This window comes from Vigna angularis, chromosome 9 (assembly GCF_016808095.1).
Source record: "Vigna angularis cultivar LongXiaoDou No.4 chromosome 9, ASM1680809v1, whole genome shotgun sequence".
NCBI classification, from domain to species: domain Eukaryota; kingdom Viridiplantae; phylum Streptophyta; class Magnoliopsida; order Fabales; family Fabaceae; genus Vigna; species Vigna angularis.
In genome coordinates this window covers 8,775,844-8,794,528 of record NC_068978.1, presented here as the reverse complement: position 1 = coordinate 8,794,528, position 18,685 = coordinate 8,775,844, and the positions used below count along the sequence as shown (strand labels likewise).

The following is an 18,685-nucleotide window of genomic DNA, read 5'->3' as shown; positions in this document are numbered from 1 at the left end:
GTAAGATTGTCCATCAAGTTCATAATTAACTATACTATTATAGCTACAAAATGGTTAAAAGATGAGATAAAATATTTAGGTGTTTGAAGAAAAAACATGTTAAAGAATTTTTTTTATAATTTTGAGGTATATTATATTTATTTTATACTTATTTGATCTGTTGACCTTCCACGATTTTTAATTAAATACATAAATAATACTAGTGACTTAAATGAAGCTTACTTATAATATTAGTCATTAATATGTATATAATTACTTATTAATTATATTTCATTTTATACAAGAGTTTTAATTTATTCCATATGACAATACACAGAAAATACAACACTATTTTTTTTGTTATAAATATCATTATTTTTCATATTTTTTAAACTAGTTGGAAGAGAATTGACATATAAGATTGTTTCGTGTCATATGGCATGATGGTAATCCAGAAAAAAAAATGTAAATTTAAAGATACATATTTTCAAAGCATGTAATTATTATATTTTTATCATTTTTTAAAGACACATTTGTCATTTGTCCCTTACATAAGTTTTAACAAAGTTAATGCATGTAAAGAGGATGCACGAATTAAAAAAGAATCACAATATATTTTCTCTCTCGCTCTCTCTTTTATTCGTGCATCCTAAAACTATAAAATAAAAAAAATCACATATAAATCTTTTTGGTATAAAAAATTATAATATATAGTGTTTTACTAAAACTGGTTTTTTTCCTATTCCCTAATGAGTATGTGATAAATAAAATACAAAATAAAGGCATGACTCCAAATTATGTACACCAAATTTTAGGTTTCATTTGAGTCTCAGAATAAATTAGTCATAAAAGGTGTAACCCCTATTTTTTTTTTCCACATTATAATGATTATTTGACTTAGTTTGCACAATTAAATTAAAATTCAACTCTCTAATATAAATTAATTATTAAAAGAAATCCATAGATAATTTATACTATTAAACTTACAACAAAATGAATAAACTTAAATAATGAGAGAAACACGATACAAAATGCAAGGAAGGATGAAACATATTTACTTAGAAAATTTAAATTTTCATATCCAGTGAGATGAAAAACCTTGCTAATTATAATTGGATAATCTAGTAAAAGTGATATGATTAATTAATTCACTATCCATATCACATATGATTATTAATTGACTATTCAGTATCTTTTTACTGAATTTTCGATGTAAACAATCAATAGACTTTATTGGTGCCTAATATTTATTAAAGAATCTATATATTTATATTTTCTTTTTTCCATTAAATTTGTAATTAAAAAGTTAAATTTGCAATTTTATTAAAAAACAATTAATTTTACTCAAGTAAATGATTGCATATTATACTGGTTTACATCCTTGAAAAGAATTATTTAGTGGTTTGAAGACATCACAGACAATTCTTACAGAAAACATTAACATATTAGTTTTTAAAATGATAAAGATTACAAATACAACAAAACTAAATAAAATTTTTTAGAGTACGTCTGAAGAAGAAAATGATTAAACAACTAAAGCATGAACACATAAACTTTGACAGAGAAATGAAGAGAGAGAAAGAGAGTGTTTGGAATTTCAGCCATTGACGAGTGATGTGAGTGGAAAGTGGGGCCGAAGCTAAACTCACCCAACCCAACAGCACGGTATCAAAACCGTGTTTTGAGTTCTTGGACAGACACCCCACGGCACAGTTCACAACAAAAACACTCCTATAACTACTGAACAATCCGAAACCGACCTGGTAAAACGTCAATTTATGTGTGCACTTGACCATTTTCTCTCTCTTAACCTTCTCAGAAACCCCCATTTTCTTTTCCTTTCTAGTTTCCCTCCCTTTCTCTTCTAACTCCTCTGTTGCCACCTCAATCTCACTTCTTTTTGAGTTTTTCTGTTCTGGGTCTTCCCGGGAAGTCTCAAAACTTGAAATTTCAGGTGTGTTTATTCCTCTTCTTCTTTGTCATGGGTTTGTTTTGCTTTTGGTTTTATTTCTATGTGTTTGTTTTTCTGAGTATCTGTGGAATGTTTTTGATGTTATTTTGTTCGATTTTGTAGGGAAGGGGTTTATTTTTAAAAGGATTTTTGGGGTTTTATTATTATTTTTTAAGTTCACTGCTTTGGCCTCAAAAGTTTTTTTTTGGTTGAAATCTTCTGGTATTGGGATTTTGGCCAGCCTGTAGCAGAAAATCCGGGTCTCTTTTTGTGCTTTTTTTTCTTACCTGGGAAATTTTTTTATTTTAATTGGAAATTTGGGTAAGGTTCCTCAGAAGATCAGCTTTTCTTCTGTCAAAAAAATTGTTTTTTCGCTCTTAATTTTGTAAATATTTGATAAATGATTAGGTCTTATGGTTGCTTTTCAGCTGAAAGCCTGAATTTTGATAATAAGAACCTGAATGGGTATACATAAACACTCGCGCGGTTTCATGATTCACGGATCAATGGATTTTTTTTTCTTTTTCATTTTCTTCTGAAGGTTCCTGTCACACGATCTCATGTACTGTGTTACAAGGAGTCATACCTTTTTCCCTGTTCTATGATGTTGCTGTGTTCTATTCTTTTGCAATCTTGGAAATACATTTTTATGTTGGAATAAAAATAATTTAACCTTTGTTTTGATTTTAGTCTTGCTTCTTTATGTGGCAGAAAATATTGTGGGCGTGGTAGTTGAAACTTTTAGAATTTTTCTTTTTCTTGCTTGAGTTTTAAGAATAACTTGTTTTTGATAATGATTTGATATCCATCTTTTTTTACATTTCTTTCCATTTTTCTGAAGGATTTTATTTTTTTTTTTTTTCCATTTTTTTTTTCATATCAGCGGGGTGAATCATGTCATACCTTGTCTTATTTATGACAGAAACCAACTGAGTAATAATTTATAACCCATGCATAAAAATAAAATAATAAATCCTGTTGCTTTCCTTTACATACGCACACACAAAAAGTGTATCTATTTAGCAGTATTTCATTTATATTTGACATCCTTGGTCAATTTTTATTATTAAATAAATAAAATGCCACATAAAGCTTCTTGCCTTTCTTTGATAATTCAGTCAAAGAGAATGTTTTTGTTTAAGTAATGTTTATCTCTTGGGAATTTCCACATTGTTGACTTTGAATATTTTGATATGAACTCAAAGGTTTTCAAATAAAGTTGAGCTTGGCCAATATGGTAATGTTGTAGCCAGTTAGGTCTTCACTTTACAGATGCTGTCTTGCGTTCTTTGTTAGGACTTCTGAGAATTTGTCTGCCTAGAGAGTATGATTTTGAAGCTTAGATGTATGATAGAATGCATCTTTGAACATTGATAAAGAATATGAAAAAATTGATGGATTAAAGATATGCTTCTCTTTTGTCTATGAATTAGAAGGTAAACTTTCATTATTTAAGCATTGGATTTTCATCCACTGTCAGGGTAACTAGTTATACATCAAAAGCAAACCATATAGTGCCATGTATCTTAAATCCTTACGAAAACAATGATGTTACTATTTCTTTAACTATTGACAATGATAATACAGAGGACATGACCAAGTTACTTAGATATATTGAAATATACAGTAATAAGCATGAACCTTGTTTCTTCCCTTCTTTTCAGGTGAAACATCTCTCAAGTTTTTCTGGAATCTAATTAGTTATTGGCAATGAGCAATCTGAAGCTAGGTGTGGAAGTTGTGGGTGCTCATGACCTCATGCCCAAAGATGGGCAGGGATCATGTAGTACTTATGTCGAACTTCAATTTGATGGTCAGAAATTTCGGACTTCGACTAAAGAGAAAGATCTGAGTCCTGTTTGGAATGAGAAATTTTATTTCAATGTTACCGATCCTAACAAATTGCAGACTCTGACTCTTGATGCCTGTGTGTATCACTATAGCAAGAGCAATAATTCCAAAGTCTTCCTTGGTAAGGTCCACCTCACTGGACCCTCATTTGTCCCATATTCTGATGCTGTTGTTCTTCACTACCCTCTGGAAAAGAAAAACGTGTTTTCCCGCATAAAAGGGGAGCTTGGTTTGAAGGTATTTGTCACTGATGACCCCTCAGTAAAATCCTCACACCCTCTTCATGAGGTTGAACCCTCTACGGACGCAGTCCAACGCTCAACCCCAGATCAATCACCAGTCTCATTTACAAATTCAATCCTGAATGTTTTTTCACGTAAGAAGAATGACACAAGGCACACATTTCACAACCTTCCAAATTCAAATGAAGAAAAGCAGCATAAATCTTCTTCAGAATCTGCAAAGGCTGGTGTAGTAGACCATGGGAAGCATGAGATTAAATCTGCACTGCCTCCTCCTAGAGTTTTCCATGCATATCCAGGTTTGTCCTCTCCAATGGATTATGCACTCAAAGAGACAAGCCCTTATCTTGGAGGTGGTCAAGTAGTTGGTGGGCGAGTTAAACGAGGATATGGGCCAGCCAGCTCCTATGACCTTGTTGAGCCAATGCATTACCTATTTGTTCGAGTTGTAAAAGCTCGGGACCTTCCTTCAAAAAGTGTGACTGGTGGCCTTGATCCTTACGTGGAGGTAAAGGTTGGGAATTTCAAAGGAGTGACGAAGCACTATGAGAAAACTCAAGATCCTGAATGGAATCAGGTGTTTGCCTTTGCTAGGGAGAATCAGCAGTCAACTTCGCTTGAAGTTGTAGTCAAAGACAAGAATATGTTACTAGATGGAGTTGTCGGCGCTGTGAGGTTTGATCTGCATGATGTTCCTACCCGTGTTCCACCAAATAGTCCATTGGCTCCTGAGTGGTATAGGCTTGACAAGGGTAAGGACAAGAAGAAGGGGGAGTTGATGCTAGCTGTATGGTTTGGTACACAAGCTGATGAAGCTTTTCCTGATGCCTGGCATTCTGATGCTCTCACTCCCGCTGAGCTCTCTTCGTCTGCATATGCTCATATGCGATCAAAGGTTTACCATTCACCGAGATTATGGTATTTACGGGTTAAAGTGATCGAGGCACAGGACTTACATGCATCAGAGCACTCCCAAATCCATGATGCCTATGTTAAGCTCCAGATTGGTAACCAGATTTTGAGGACAAAACCAGTTCAATCAAGGAGCATGTCTCTACGCTGGGATCAAGAGCTGATGTTTGTTGCTGCTGAACCCTTTGATGAACATCTGATTGTATCAGTTGAAAATCGGATTGGTCCCGACAAGGATGAGACTATCGGAGTTGTTGCTGTTCCTTTAAGCCAAGCTGAGAAGAGGGCTGATGATAGAGGTATCCATTCCAGGTGGTATCACCTTGAAGAATCAATGTCATCTGCAATGGATGGGGAACATGAGAAAAAGGAGAAAGATAAATTCTTTAGTAGAATTCACCTCAGTGTCTGTCTTGATGGTGGTTACCATGTTTTTGATGGGTCAACTTATTATAGCAGTGATCTCAGAGCCACATCAAAGCAGCTCTGGAAGAAGCCAATTGGTGTATTAGAAATTGGCATTTTAAGTGTTCATGGACTTCATCCAATGAAAACCAGGGATGGAAGGGGAACAACAGATACATACTGTGTGGCAAAATATGGGCATAAATGGGTTCGTACTAGAACCATCAGTGACAGTCTAAGTCCTAAATACAATGAGCAGTACACTTGGGAGGTTTATGATCCATCTACAGTTCTCACTGTGGGGGTGTTTGATAATGGACAACTCAGTAACCCAGATGGTAACAAAGATCTAATCGTCGGTAAAGTTCGGATTCGGATCTCAACCCTGGAAGCTGGCCGTGTATACACTAATGTATACCCGTTACTAGTGCTACATCCTTCAGGTGTCAAGAAGATGGGCGAGTTGCACTTGGCCATTAGATTCTCCTGTTTCTCAATGGTTGACTTGATGCAGCAATATTTCAAGCCTCACTTGCCAAAAATGCACTACAAAAGGCCCCTTAACATCATGGAGCAGGAAAAGCTGCGACACCAAGCAGTCAATGTTGTTGCTGCACGACTGAGTAGGGCAGAGCCTCCACTTAGAAAGGAGGTAGTTGAATACATGTCTGATACAGATTCTCATCTTTGGAGTATGAGGCGCAGCAAGGCCAACTTCTACCGGTTGATGACAGTGTTTTCTGGAATTCTCTCGGTTGTGCGATGGTTGGGGGAGGTTTCCACATGGAAGCATCGTATAACAACAGTGCTGGTGCATGTTCTTTTTCTGATGCTTGTGTGTTTCCCTGAACTTCTTCTGCCAACAGTGTTTCTATACATGTTTGTTATAGGCATGTGGAATTGGAGGTTCCGTCCTAGGTGCCCTCCTCACATGAACACCAGACTCTCTTATGCAGAAGCTGTGAGCCCAGATGAGCTTGATGAGGAATTTGACACCTTTCCCTCCTCCAAGGGGGCCGACGTCATTCGATGGCGGTACGATCGTTTGAGAAGCGTGGCTGGGAGGATTCAGAGTGTTGTTGGAGATTTAGCTACTCAAGGTGAGAGGATCCAAGCCCTTGTGAACTGGCGTGATCCTCGTGCCACCACCATGTTCATGGTATTCTGCTTTGTGTCTGCCATTGTGTTGTATGTGACACCCTTCCAGCTGCCTATTCTTCTCACCGGATTTTACCTTATGAGGCACCCCATGCTCCGGAGCAAGGTGCCGCCGGCGCCAGTTAACTTCTTCCGCAGGTTGCCGGCTCTCACCGATAGCATGCTGTAAATGGACAGTCTTGTATGTTCTTTCAGAACTTATTTGCTGCTGCTGTCAGTGTTTTCAATATGGCATTCATTTTTGGCAGTAGTTGTAAAATCATTGGAGCGATCTCACTTAGTTTTGTTCATCAAGTGTTCACACAGTGCATGCAAATGCATACTTGGTGTGTGGTAAACTCCAATGTAGTTTTCACGTTAATCGGCGTTTTGAACTTTTGTTCTATGCATGCTTGAATGGCTAGTGTCTCTGTTCAATAATCTGTCAAGTCAAATATCTGCAACTAAATTGTCCTTTTAAGAGTACGGAAATGATTTTTGGGTTCAATTTGTTTTACCTTAAAAGATCAGTGTACAACATTTTGTAAGTATTGCAATCAAATGAAACTTTAGGAACACGAAAGTGAGTTGTTAACTCCAAAACGAAACTTTCTTTCTATATTTTTTACCGGTCAATTTAAAGGAACAGGAGAATATTAAACAGATTATTTTTTCCCCAAAATTTTAAGATAACAAGTTTCTACGTATTTTTTTATAAATATATGTACAGTACATTTTGTTTATTTTTATGAAACTCATAACAATAAATAAATTAATTTTTATGTGATTTTCATGTGGTCCAAATCTCTAATCAATCACTGCCATATCATTGCTATGATTATTGTTATTAATTAATCGCTTTATCATCTTTTCTATCAATTGTCATTAAATTATTATTATTATTATTATTATTATTATTATTATTATTATTATTATTATTATTATAATAGTTACATTTGACAAAATCTAGCAGAAACTGAAAAAGACACTTTAAATTACAAAAATAGTTGAAACGGTTGAAAATATAAAATAATAAAGGTTTAAGTTCCTAATAAATTTAAAAAAAAATTAATTTTAATTGAATTCTTAATAATTTTTTCTGGTCAATTGAATATTTAATAAATTTATATTTTCAACTGAATTCTTGTTAAAGTTTTATGTTTATTAGGTCGTGTGGCAAGTGGTTGACGTTATTTTTATTTGTCATGCTCATGTTGAATTATCGCAACATGTTATTTTATTATTTAAAATTTTTATACTTTATAGTTTTATAGTTTTATAATTTTTAATTTTATGAATTTTGGTGCGTTGTGTGGTGGCTTGTGCAATGACGGTTTTCTTTCGTGTTTTGGAGAGATTGAAACAGATAATTTAGCATAGTCACCTTACGAGCTGGTGCAATGTTGATTCTGGTTCTGTGTCGCAGTGATGGTTTTGGGTCTGGTGAAATGTAAAAGGTAGTGTTGACAAATCTGGATGAACCTGTTCATATATGTTTTTTGGGTTTGCTATACTCGTGGTTACGTGTCACACTATGGTAGGTTATTTTAGGTTAGGTCGAGCATTGTTGTGGTGTTGACTCATGTAGTTGTTTCTTAGTTTGGGTCAGGACGTTAGGTTGTGTAATGATGATAAATAAATATAAAATAATTTGATTTTTGAAATAAAATAAAATAAATAATTAATTTGAGTTTGAATAGATAATAAATATTTAATTTTTGGTATTGTTTATAACTTTGAATGAGCTTTTTGAATTAAGAAATCAGTGAATCTTGATATTTTAAATGTTTATGTTTATATATATATATATATATATATATATATATATATATATATATATATATATATATATATATATAAATAAAAGTATTGGTCACTTAAGTTAAGATTAATATTTGATCCGATTGCATACACACTTGTGATGATAAATGTGTGATAATTATAAGACTTTGCATATCAATGATAAATTGATCCAAAAATAGGTTTGTTGTTGGACATATTTTGTTATCAATGTTTGATCATTACATCAAGATATCTTAGCAGTTAATAGTATTATCCAAAAACTTGATAGTGATGTGTATTAGGTGTCTTGAGATGAGGTAAACCATTATTTGAATATATTTATAATTATTAATTCTACGATGTGTGCTTAATTCCTTTATTTTTCTTATACTAAATACAACTACAATTGCTTCAATATTTGTCAACATAAATTCGGTTCTGGTTCTCAACGGTATAAATTTTAAGGATGGGAAAGAGAACATAGAGATAGTTCATGGTTACATGGATCTTGATCTCACATTAAGGATTGACAAACATTCTCTTACATACTCAAGTACCACTCATGAAAGGAGATATTATAAGAAGTGAGATTGCTCAAATCACATGAGTTTGATGATTAGTAAGTGTGACATTCCAGAGGTCTTTAGAGGTGCTATATCTAAAGAAATTACAAGTGCTAAAGATTTCCTTACTAAAAAGCGTTTTGCAAAAATCCATAAGGCGAAAATAAATATGCTTCTTTAGAGTTTGATTTCCATAAAGTATCAAAGGCAAAGGAAATGTGAAAGTACACCATATTGCTTAAAAACTGAAGGCGTTGAAACTTGAGTTATTAGAAGATTTACTTGTACACTTAGTTTTGATCTTTCTTCCTTTACAATTTAGACAATTTAAGGTTTCTTATAATTGTGAGAAAGAGAAATAGTCTCTTAAAGAACTCATTTCATATTGTGTACAAGAAGAGGAGAGACTGAAGCAAGAAAAGGTTGAAAGTGCTCACTTAACTACTACCTCTAATAACAAGGGCAAAAGGAAGAAACTGAGAATCATAAGAATGAAACTGCTAAAGGTTCACCACAAAAAAAAAAGAGTTTAATAAATGTTTCTTTTGTAAAAAAGTTGGACATATAAAAAAGGATTGTTCAACATATTATGCTTGGTATGCAAAAAAAAAGGTTGCCTAAGCTATTGGAAGCCAATTGATTCTGAAAGATGGATCTATGTTGGAGATGGAAAATTGATAAAGATGAAAGTTGTAAGATATTTTAGATTGTTATTGTATACTAGTTTTTTATTTAGATTTGAAAGACACTTTAGTTGTATTATAATTTAGGCAGGATTTGATTTGATTTTTTTTGTTTGGACAAATTATGTTAATTGTGTTCATTGTGAAATAATGAATTCATATTGTCTTTAAATTCAAAGGTTGTTGGAACCAGTTCACTTTTAGCTAATGAAAATATATATATGCTTGATACAGTGACTTCTTATATTGAATCCTTAAATACGGAATTGCATGGTACTAAGCATAAAATTGATTTAACAAACCTTGTTGTTTGTTTTGAATGCGTTAAAAGTAAACATACTTATACATCAAGTTCAAGGACTATAAATTTTATGATCCTAAATTAAAGATATATTTTTTTGAGACATGAACAACCATATTCTTTGAAGATATTGAGTTTGGGGGAAGTATAAGGTTAGAGACGGTCTTAGAGGAAGAATTAGTGAAAATTCCATATTTGATTCATACAATTACTTATGGTGAAGCAAGTTCAGAACCTCTTGCAAGTTTACAAACTCTATAAGAAAAAAACTCAAAAGATCCTCAGAAACATGTGCTTCATGAGAAGTATAAGTTTATGCAAAATAATAAAGTTTGAGAACTTGTCCCATTACCAGAAGGTGTGAAACTCATTGGTAGTAAGTGAATATTGAAGACCAATAAGGATTATAAGGCAATATGGAGAGGTATAAGGTTCGTCTTGTAACAAAGACTGTACTCAAAAGGAAGGGATTGTGTTTTTAAAGATACTTTCTCTCTAGTTTCATTGAAAAAAATCTTTTAGAACAATCATGACTTTTATTGCACATTATGATTTAGAGTTTCATCAAATGGATGTCAAGATAACACTTCTTAATGACAACATTGACAAAACAATTTATTTGGTGTAACCAAAACATTTTGTATTAGAAAACCCAAAGAATATGGTTTGCAAATTGATAAAATCCAATTTTAGGCTAAAACATACATCTTGTCAATGGTACCAAAAATTTCATCAAGTGATTCTTTAATTTGGTTTCAAGATGAATGTTATTGATGATTGTGTGTATCACAAATTCGGTGGGAGCAAGTATATTCTCCAGTTGCTAAGGAAGACAAATTTAGCCTCAATCAATGCCCAAAAGGAAATTAGAAAACTCCAAAAATGCAAAAGATCTCCCATGCTTCAATTGTAGGGAGTTTGATGTATGCCCAAGTATGTGTGTATTTAGATATAGTATACATGGTTAAGGTATTAGGTAGATATTTAAGGAGTACATGAATGGATCATTGGAAAACAACCAAAAGAGTTATGAGGTATTCCAAGAGAACAAAAGTTTATAAGCTCACATATAAAAGGTCATATCAATTAAAGATCATTGGGTATTTTGACTCAATTTTGCAGGATGTCAAGATAATTTAAGATCCATTTTAGGTTACATTTTCATGCTAGCTGGTGGTGCAATTTCTTAGCCTAGTGCCAAGCAAGCCTTTAGGCTTCATCCACTATGGTTGTAGAATTTGTAGCATGCTATGAGACATAAATCAAGGAATATGACTGAGTTTTTTGTCACAGGATTACGCATTGTGGAAGAATGTGAAAGAAAACTTAAGTTATATTGTAACAAGAAATCAGTTGTATTGTATTATAACAACAATAGGAGCTTAAGCAAGTCAAAACACATTGGCATCAAATTCTTGATTGTTAAAGAAAGGGTACAAGTGGTCAGATTTCCATAGAACACTTAGGGACAAACTTTATAATAGCAAATCCTCTTACTAAGACTCTTACACCTAAGGTGTTTCATGCACATATTACTCATGAGGAATATTTTTTTTATGGGAGTTAGTCACTTTTGTGTGTTTGGGGTTCTAGATTGTTACCAATAAGGAGTTTTGGTAAATTTTGAAGAAATTTGTTTTGATGATGCTACAAGAAGTTTTAGTTGAAGAAGATATTAGAATTAGTTAAAAGCAATTTGTAGAAATTAAATGTAGTAGGAAATTCTTGTAAACCTTGTAAACTTGCATTTTTAACTGCAATAATCGATTATGATTAAGCAATAATCGATTATCACAAGTCTTACTTGAATAATCGATTATCACTTCATATAATCGATTATCACATTTTTGAAAACCTGTAACGGACTTGAATAATCGATTATCACTTACAATAATCGATTATTCATGGCAGTTGGGAGCTGATCTTTGGCACTCAGTGTACTTGGCTATATATTTTGTTTTGGAGAAATTAGAATACAACGTTGTTGAACAGAAGCTCTAGCAGAATACTGTTTGTCAGAGGAAGTTCTCAGAAGCTATAGTTCAAGTTCCCTTGCTTGGTCTCGTGAACAGGAGAGACTCGCGTTTCGTGTATCGATTGTCGGAGCAAGCTCTCTTCGAGTTAGCAAGGTGCTCTGCCTGGTCTCGTGAATAGGAGAAGCTCGCGTTTCGTTTGTCGATAGTCGGAGCGGTTCTCTTCGAGTTGGCAGAGTGTTCTTCTTCCGGTTCGTTCGTCGAAGGAAGGTTTATTTATCTGCTTTATTAACAATTTGTTGTAATCTGTGAAACATCTTTTTAGTGGAATTGTTAATCACTTTTTATAGTGATTAACGACTGGACGTAGATTCTGTTGAATCGAACCAGTATAAAAATTACTCGTGTGATTTTCTATTCCCTACACTCTTTATTTTTACGCATATCAACTGTTCGATAAATTTTCTGAAAGAAAATTATTTTTACAAATTTATCTTAAAAAGGTGACCGAACACGCTTTCCATTCTCTTTCAAGTTTTTAATTCCGCTGCGTGACTCTATAACGGTACCGATTGTTCCGACAATTGGTATCAGAGCTTGCTTTGATAGTTTTTCAAAATTTGCGAAAATGGCCGGTCACAATCAAAACCATGTATATGCTGAGGGTGCTTCCATTAACAGACCTCCATTGTTTACTGGTGATAACTATGCTTTTTGGAAAGTGAGAATGAAGATTTTTATGGGGTCTGTTGATAGAGGCATCTGGGAAGCTGTACAAAATGGTCCATATATTCCTAAAAATACAGTTGATGGTGTGGAAGTAGAAAAATCATATTTTGACTGGACTGTTGAGGAAAATAGAATAGCCCAATTTGATATTAAGGCTCGGAATATAATTTTATCTGCACTAACCATTGATGATTTTTGCAAAGTATCTGTTTATAAAAGTGCTCAGGAAATGTGGAAATTTTTAAGAGTCACTCATGATGAAGTATCGAATGTGGCTAAGTTGACTTGTTCGAATTCATGCTCTACATCAAATTCCTTAAGCTCAAGCGATTCAAATGAGCAAGAAGATCTATGCTTGATGGCCAACGTTAAATCATTTGACAGCCAAATCTTGAAGAAAAAGAAGGACTATCAAGGTTCTTCTTCAAGTTTCAAATGTTATGGATGTGGTGAAAGAGGCCATCTGAAAGCTGACTGTTCAAGAAACAAAAGAAGTAAAGAAAGAAAAGAAAAGAAACTTCACAAGAAAAAGAAGGCTCACATTGCTTGGGTTGATAATGACTCAAGTAGTTCAAGTGATTATGTTGAAGAAACAAACTTATGTTTGACAACTAATGTTGATGACACTGCAAGCCAAGTAAGTTGTTCTAATTCTGAATCTAGTGAATTTGATTTGCAAAAAGCTTTTCTTGAATTGCTTGATGAATCTGAAAAATTGAATGTTGCTCATAAAAATTTGAAAAAGGAATTTAAACAATTGCAAATTAAGTATGATAATGCATTAGATGAGGAAGTCATATTAAGAAACAAAGTTAGTAATATTGAAACAAAATTGTCTGAATATAATTCAAATGAAAAACCTGTTGAGTGTTTATCTTGTAAAAGTCACATGTTTGACATTGACATATTGGAAAATTTACTTTCTAAAGAAATCAAGCCTATCTCACATGTTCAAAATGTTTTTAGGAAGAGCAATCTTAGAAATATAAACATGCATCTTCATAAAAAGTCTAAAGTTAAGAGAACTCGTAGAGTTTGGGTTGAGAAAGGGAGTTTTGTGAAAAACAAGGTGCATGATGTTTGTTGTTTTTATTGTATGAAAAAGGGACATACTTCTAACAAATGTAGAATTAAACATTTTGATGTTCCAAATGGAAAATATGCTTGGATTCCTGTTATAAAGTAAATTGTCTCTAACCTCAAAGGACCCAAATGAGATTATGGGGACCAAAACTCTATTGTTTTTACTTTGCAGGTTAAGTTTTCAAAAGGATAAGAGAGCTCTATGGTATTATACTCTTTGAAGTGATGCTACAAACCAGGATGTAACTCCATCAAGTGGTATCCAAAAGCCTTCATTCAAGCACCAAGTATTTGAGCTAAGTGTTGTTTAAACTGTGATGTTACATCTTGTTTTTATTTAATCTTCCATTATTTGATTACTGTTATATTCATTTAAATGAGTTGGTTGATAGATTTTCATTGGCATTTTTAGATAATTAAGTTATTTGATGATTGAATTGGCATTTCCGCTTCAAAGATGTTTTCTGTGGAGATCTATTTATATGCATGCCATATGAGCTATGATTTGCTCCGCATAAAGCTTGATTGCAAATTGTGAAAATCACTGTAGAATAGTCTTTAAAAGCAGTTGTCGGAACTGCATTTCCTTGTTTGAGTCAATTTTCCAGTTTTAAATTCTGGTTTGCCAATATTTCATGGATAAAATCCATTGAACCAAGATAAACAATGTTATTGAATTAAATCTGATTACTGCATATTGTTGTTTTAATTTTTATATATGTTGTTTTATATGCAGAGTTGAATTCATTGGGTTGAACAGATTGGGATATGAGAGTGCATGAATCATAGTTGTTGTTTTGAAAGTTGTAAATTGTGTTGTCAAAGTTAGTTTTTTTTAACTAATTGTGCTAGCTGAAATGCTTTCATGTCAAACCTGTAGCAGCTGTGATCATTTCCATTTAAGCTACTGTTGCATTCATTTTAGTTTATAAATTGGTTGCTTAATCATTGATATCTTAATTGTTTGAAAAGTGGTTGTTGATTTCGTGGGTTAATTGAGTATGCTAAAAATTAAAAATTGCATATTTAAGGGGTATCTTTACTTTATGAACTTAGAAGAGAGTTAGGAGTGTTAGACATATCTTAGAATCAAAATCTATGCAAATTTTTGCATTTTTCGTAAACTTAACGCTTCATAATCGATTATCACTAAGTTATAATCGATTATTCATGTTTAAAATTCAATTCTGGAAAATCTTGAACAGATAATCGATTATCATTATGCATAATCGATTATCATGCAATTCTGGGCAGTAATTATTGAACGGATAATCGATTATCACGAGCCATAATCGATTATCGCGCTGACAGTTTCAAAAATAGAGCCGTTGGAGCATCCCATAACGGTTATAAACGGCCATAAACGGCTAACTTTTCCATTTTTCTTATAAATAGCCCCCCATAATTGATTATTAGACACTCTTTTGCACCTAAATACTGCTGAAATCAAATCTAGAGCTCAAATCTTCTTCATTTCTCTTTATCTTCTCAAAATCTCATTTTCCCATTCTTCCTCCATGGCTGACTCAAGAAGGCACCGTCGCAGAACAGCTGGAGCCTCCTCTTCTTCTCAACCACGTCTTGCAAACATAGATGGATGGATTTCAGATCAAGGGAAACACGCAGACTTTGTTAATTCTTGGCAAGAAAGGAAGATCATGGCGGTAAAGTTTATTCGTCTTGACTTTTTCCGCTTCTATGGCTTTCAATTTCCAAACACTTTTGCTGAGCAGGGATTAACGCATCTGTTAGAACAAAAAGGCTGCATTTATCCTGATCTGATAAGAGTCTTCTACTTCAACTTGCGCTATCGAGATGGGATAATATCTACTAAGGTCAAGGGAGTACGCATCATTTTAGATGATGACATATGGACCAATGTTGCTCAACTTCCCATCTGGGATGATGCTGTCAAAGTCCACTTAGGACTTGAAGATTTCAACAGGATGATGACTTTTCAATCCTTCCTACGTCATCCTGAACGACAAACAAATCGAAGGCAATTACTGGTTGGAGGCTTTAAAGTTGAAGAAAGGATGATCCACTACTTGATTGTCTGGATTTTATGTCCTAGAGCAACCAACCATGCTCAATGCTCTGAGCAGGATTTACTTCTATTGTATGGGATTCTAAATCACATACACATCGATTGGCCTGCTCTCATTGCCGACACAATGGTAAAAGCCAAGAAATCCCATTCATATCAACTTCCCTATGCTCTTCTTATCTCTAGGATTTTAGAATTCAAAGGTGTACCTGTTGAAGGAGAACTAGTTCAAAATATTGAAACTGTGGGATCAGAAATTGGAGATACAACCTTTCGTCAAATGGGATTCATTACTAGAGGAAGATTCCTTATTCACAAAGATGATGATCATCCTGATGTAGATGAAGATGATGACATGGACACTCATATGGCTGACCCAGTAAGTGCTGCTGCTCCGTCTGATGCTGGACCATCCAACATACCCTCCTCTTCCTCAACTTCTATGGAAGAACATTTTGCAAGGTTATCTAAACAATTGGAGGATATGAGTCTTGCACAAAAGACTCACTTTGAGGAGATTTATGAGTGGCAACGATCTGTTGATGAGTACATGGTTGATCAATTTCTTGATCTTGATGTTCGCCTATCTAACATCGAGAATCATCTCAACATTCAACCTCCCGAGAGATCTCCTAGTCCTGAGTTTTAGATATAGGTTCTATGTTAGACTGTTTTGTTGTTTACTTGCCATTTCATCTATGTTATAATTTTGTCTGTTATGTGTCTTCTTATAATGTAATATTTATTTTCATAAATAAAATGATCTCTTGATTATATGCATCCTTTGATTAATTGAGGGGGAGATCATTTTTAGGGGGAGCCTTTCACATCCGATCTTTTTGCTTCTGATCAAAAAGGGGGAGAAGAATAATACAAGGGGAGAAGTATAAATTATTACAGGTATTGCTAACCTTGTTTTTTGTTAGCTTGTATGTTTTGCAGGTAAGCCAAACTTGATTTTAAAATTGAATTTTTGATCATCATCAAAAAGGGGGAGATTGTTACCAATAAGGAGTATTGGTAAATCTTGAAGAAATTTGTTTTGATGATGCTACAAGAAGTTTTAGTTGAAGAAGATATTAGAATTAGTTAAAAGCAATTTGTAGAAATTAAATGTAGTAGGAAATTCTTGTAAACCTTGTAAACTTGCATTTTTAACTGCAATAATCGATTATGATTAAGCAATAATCGATTATCACAAGTCTTACTTGAATAATCGATTATCACTTCATATAATCGATTATCACATTTTTGAAAACCTGTAACGGACTTGAATAATCGATTATCACTTACAATAATCGATTATTCATGGCAGTTGGGAGCTGATCTTTGGCACTCAGTGTACTTGGCTATATATTTTGTTTTGGAGAAATTAGAATACAACGTTGTTGAACAGAAGCTCTAGCAGAATACTGTTTGTCAGAGGAAGTTCTCAGAAGCTATAGTTCAAGTTCCCTTGCTTGGTCTCGTGAACAGGAGAGGCTCGCGTTTCGTGTATCGATTGTCGGAGCAAGCTCTCTTCGAGTTAGCAAGGTGCTCTGCCTGGTCTCGTGAATAGGAGAAGCTCGCGTTTCGTTTGTCGATAGTCGGAGCGGTTCTCTTCGAGTTGGCAGAGTGTTCTTCTTCCGGTTCGTTCGTCGAAGGAAGGTTTATTTATCTGCTTTATTAACAATTTGTTGTAATCTGTGAAACATCTTTTTAGTGGAATTGTTAATCACTTTTTATAGTGATTAACGATTGGACGTAGATTCTGTTGAATCGAACCAGTATAAAAATTACTCGTGTGATTTTCTATTCCCTACACTCTTTATTTTTACGCATATCAACTGTTCGATAAATTTTCTGAAAGAAAATTATTTTTACAAATTTATCTTAAAAAGGTGACCGAACACGCTTTCCATTCTCTTTCAAGTTTTTAATTCCGCTGCGTGACTCTATAACGGTACCGATTGTTCCAACACTAGACATTGTCTTTTGAACATATTTGATTTTATAAATATATGGTTTATTATGCATAGATAACACTATATATATGGAGGCATCAACAATGTTGTTGGGACAAAGAGGTTGAAAATCATGGTCTTGATCACATCCCATGGTAGAGTCACACTCGTCCACGACCATGGCCACAACACTTTTGCCATTTGCAGTGATGGTAACGTTGTGGAGGCACCTACTCATGTTGTTAAACCATCTGGTGGAAAGTGCAACCACTGGTGTATCATCAGAATGGTACTTGTTGTCACATGCTGAAGGCCCTCCTCCATCTCCAACCTTTTCAAAACTGTTGAGAATGAGTTCTGCCTTGGTGTTGCTTGACACTGCTGGAGAACATTGTATGTTGTGTACGTCTTCCCTTCCACACAACACTCTGAATCATTCTCTTGGTTGCATTCTCCTGATGGTGGTTTCTTCCCTATGATTCTCCCACTTGGACGACACTGTTGTACTTCACAACATAAGCTGTTTGCTGAAATCATAATCAGCAGCACAACCAAGGATGTAGTTGAGATACAAACATTCATTTTCTATATCTTCTCTTTTTCACTGTGTTGTTTTGCTTGGTGCTTAGTGGCCAAATGGGTGGCTTTAGATGGTAATTTATAGAAACATATGTTCATAATAAGGGTTGGATTCTGCTAGAAAAGGAGCACCATGGTGCTAAAATCCAATGCAAGGTTCCATTCATATTGAACTCTGGTGAGAAAATTTGTAGTGTACGTGCCGTGGAAAGTAAGTTTCCTTGCTTATATCAACCATATATTTGGTCAAAGTTTGAGATGAATGCTGCAATGAGATGGAAATTATTAAGCTAAATTATGACTCATGAATTTTGTAGCTAAAAGCCTCTCTTTTGTCACTTTGCTTGATATTTGTTTCGGTAGGGATTTTGTAGGACTGAGAGACTAACATTTCTAACATGACTCTGCTGTTTTTCGATGCTGGAATCGTGTGCTCTGTTTGCTTGCCTTCAGTCTGGACCGCTGGTTGCCTTCTAGATCGCTCGTTTGTCGACCTCTCTGCTTGGTCGTCACCGGCTTTGATCG

General features: G+C 34.1%; 1 protein-coding gene and 1 pseudogene across 1 annotated transcript; one reads left to right on the top strand and one right to left on the bottom strand.

The window, feature by feature from the left end:
* Positions 1-1,515: 1,515 nt before the first annotated feature.
* On the top strand, positions 1,516-6,918 carry LOC108347445 (FT-interacting protein 3). Its single transcript, XM_017586687.2, has 2 exons — positions 1,516-1,933; positions 3,595-6,918. The coding sequence occupies exon 2, from the start codon at positions 3,641-3,643 to the stop codon at positions 6,665-6,667; it is 3,027 nt and encodes a 1,008-aa protein (XP_017442176.2). The 5' UTR covers positions 1,516-1,933; positions 3,595-3,640; the 3' UTR covers positions 6,668-6,918.
* A 2,341-nt stretch (positions 6,919-9,259) lies between these two features.
* LOC108346450 (kiwellin-1-like) lies at positions 9,260-18,163 on the bottom strand (annotated as a pseudogene).
* Positions 18,164-18,685: the final 522 nt, after the last annotated feature.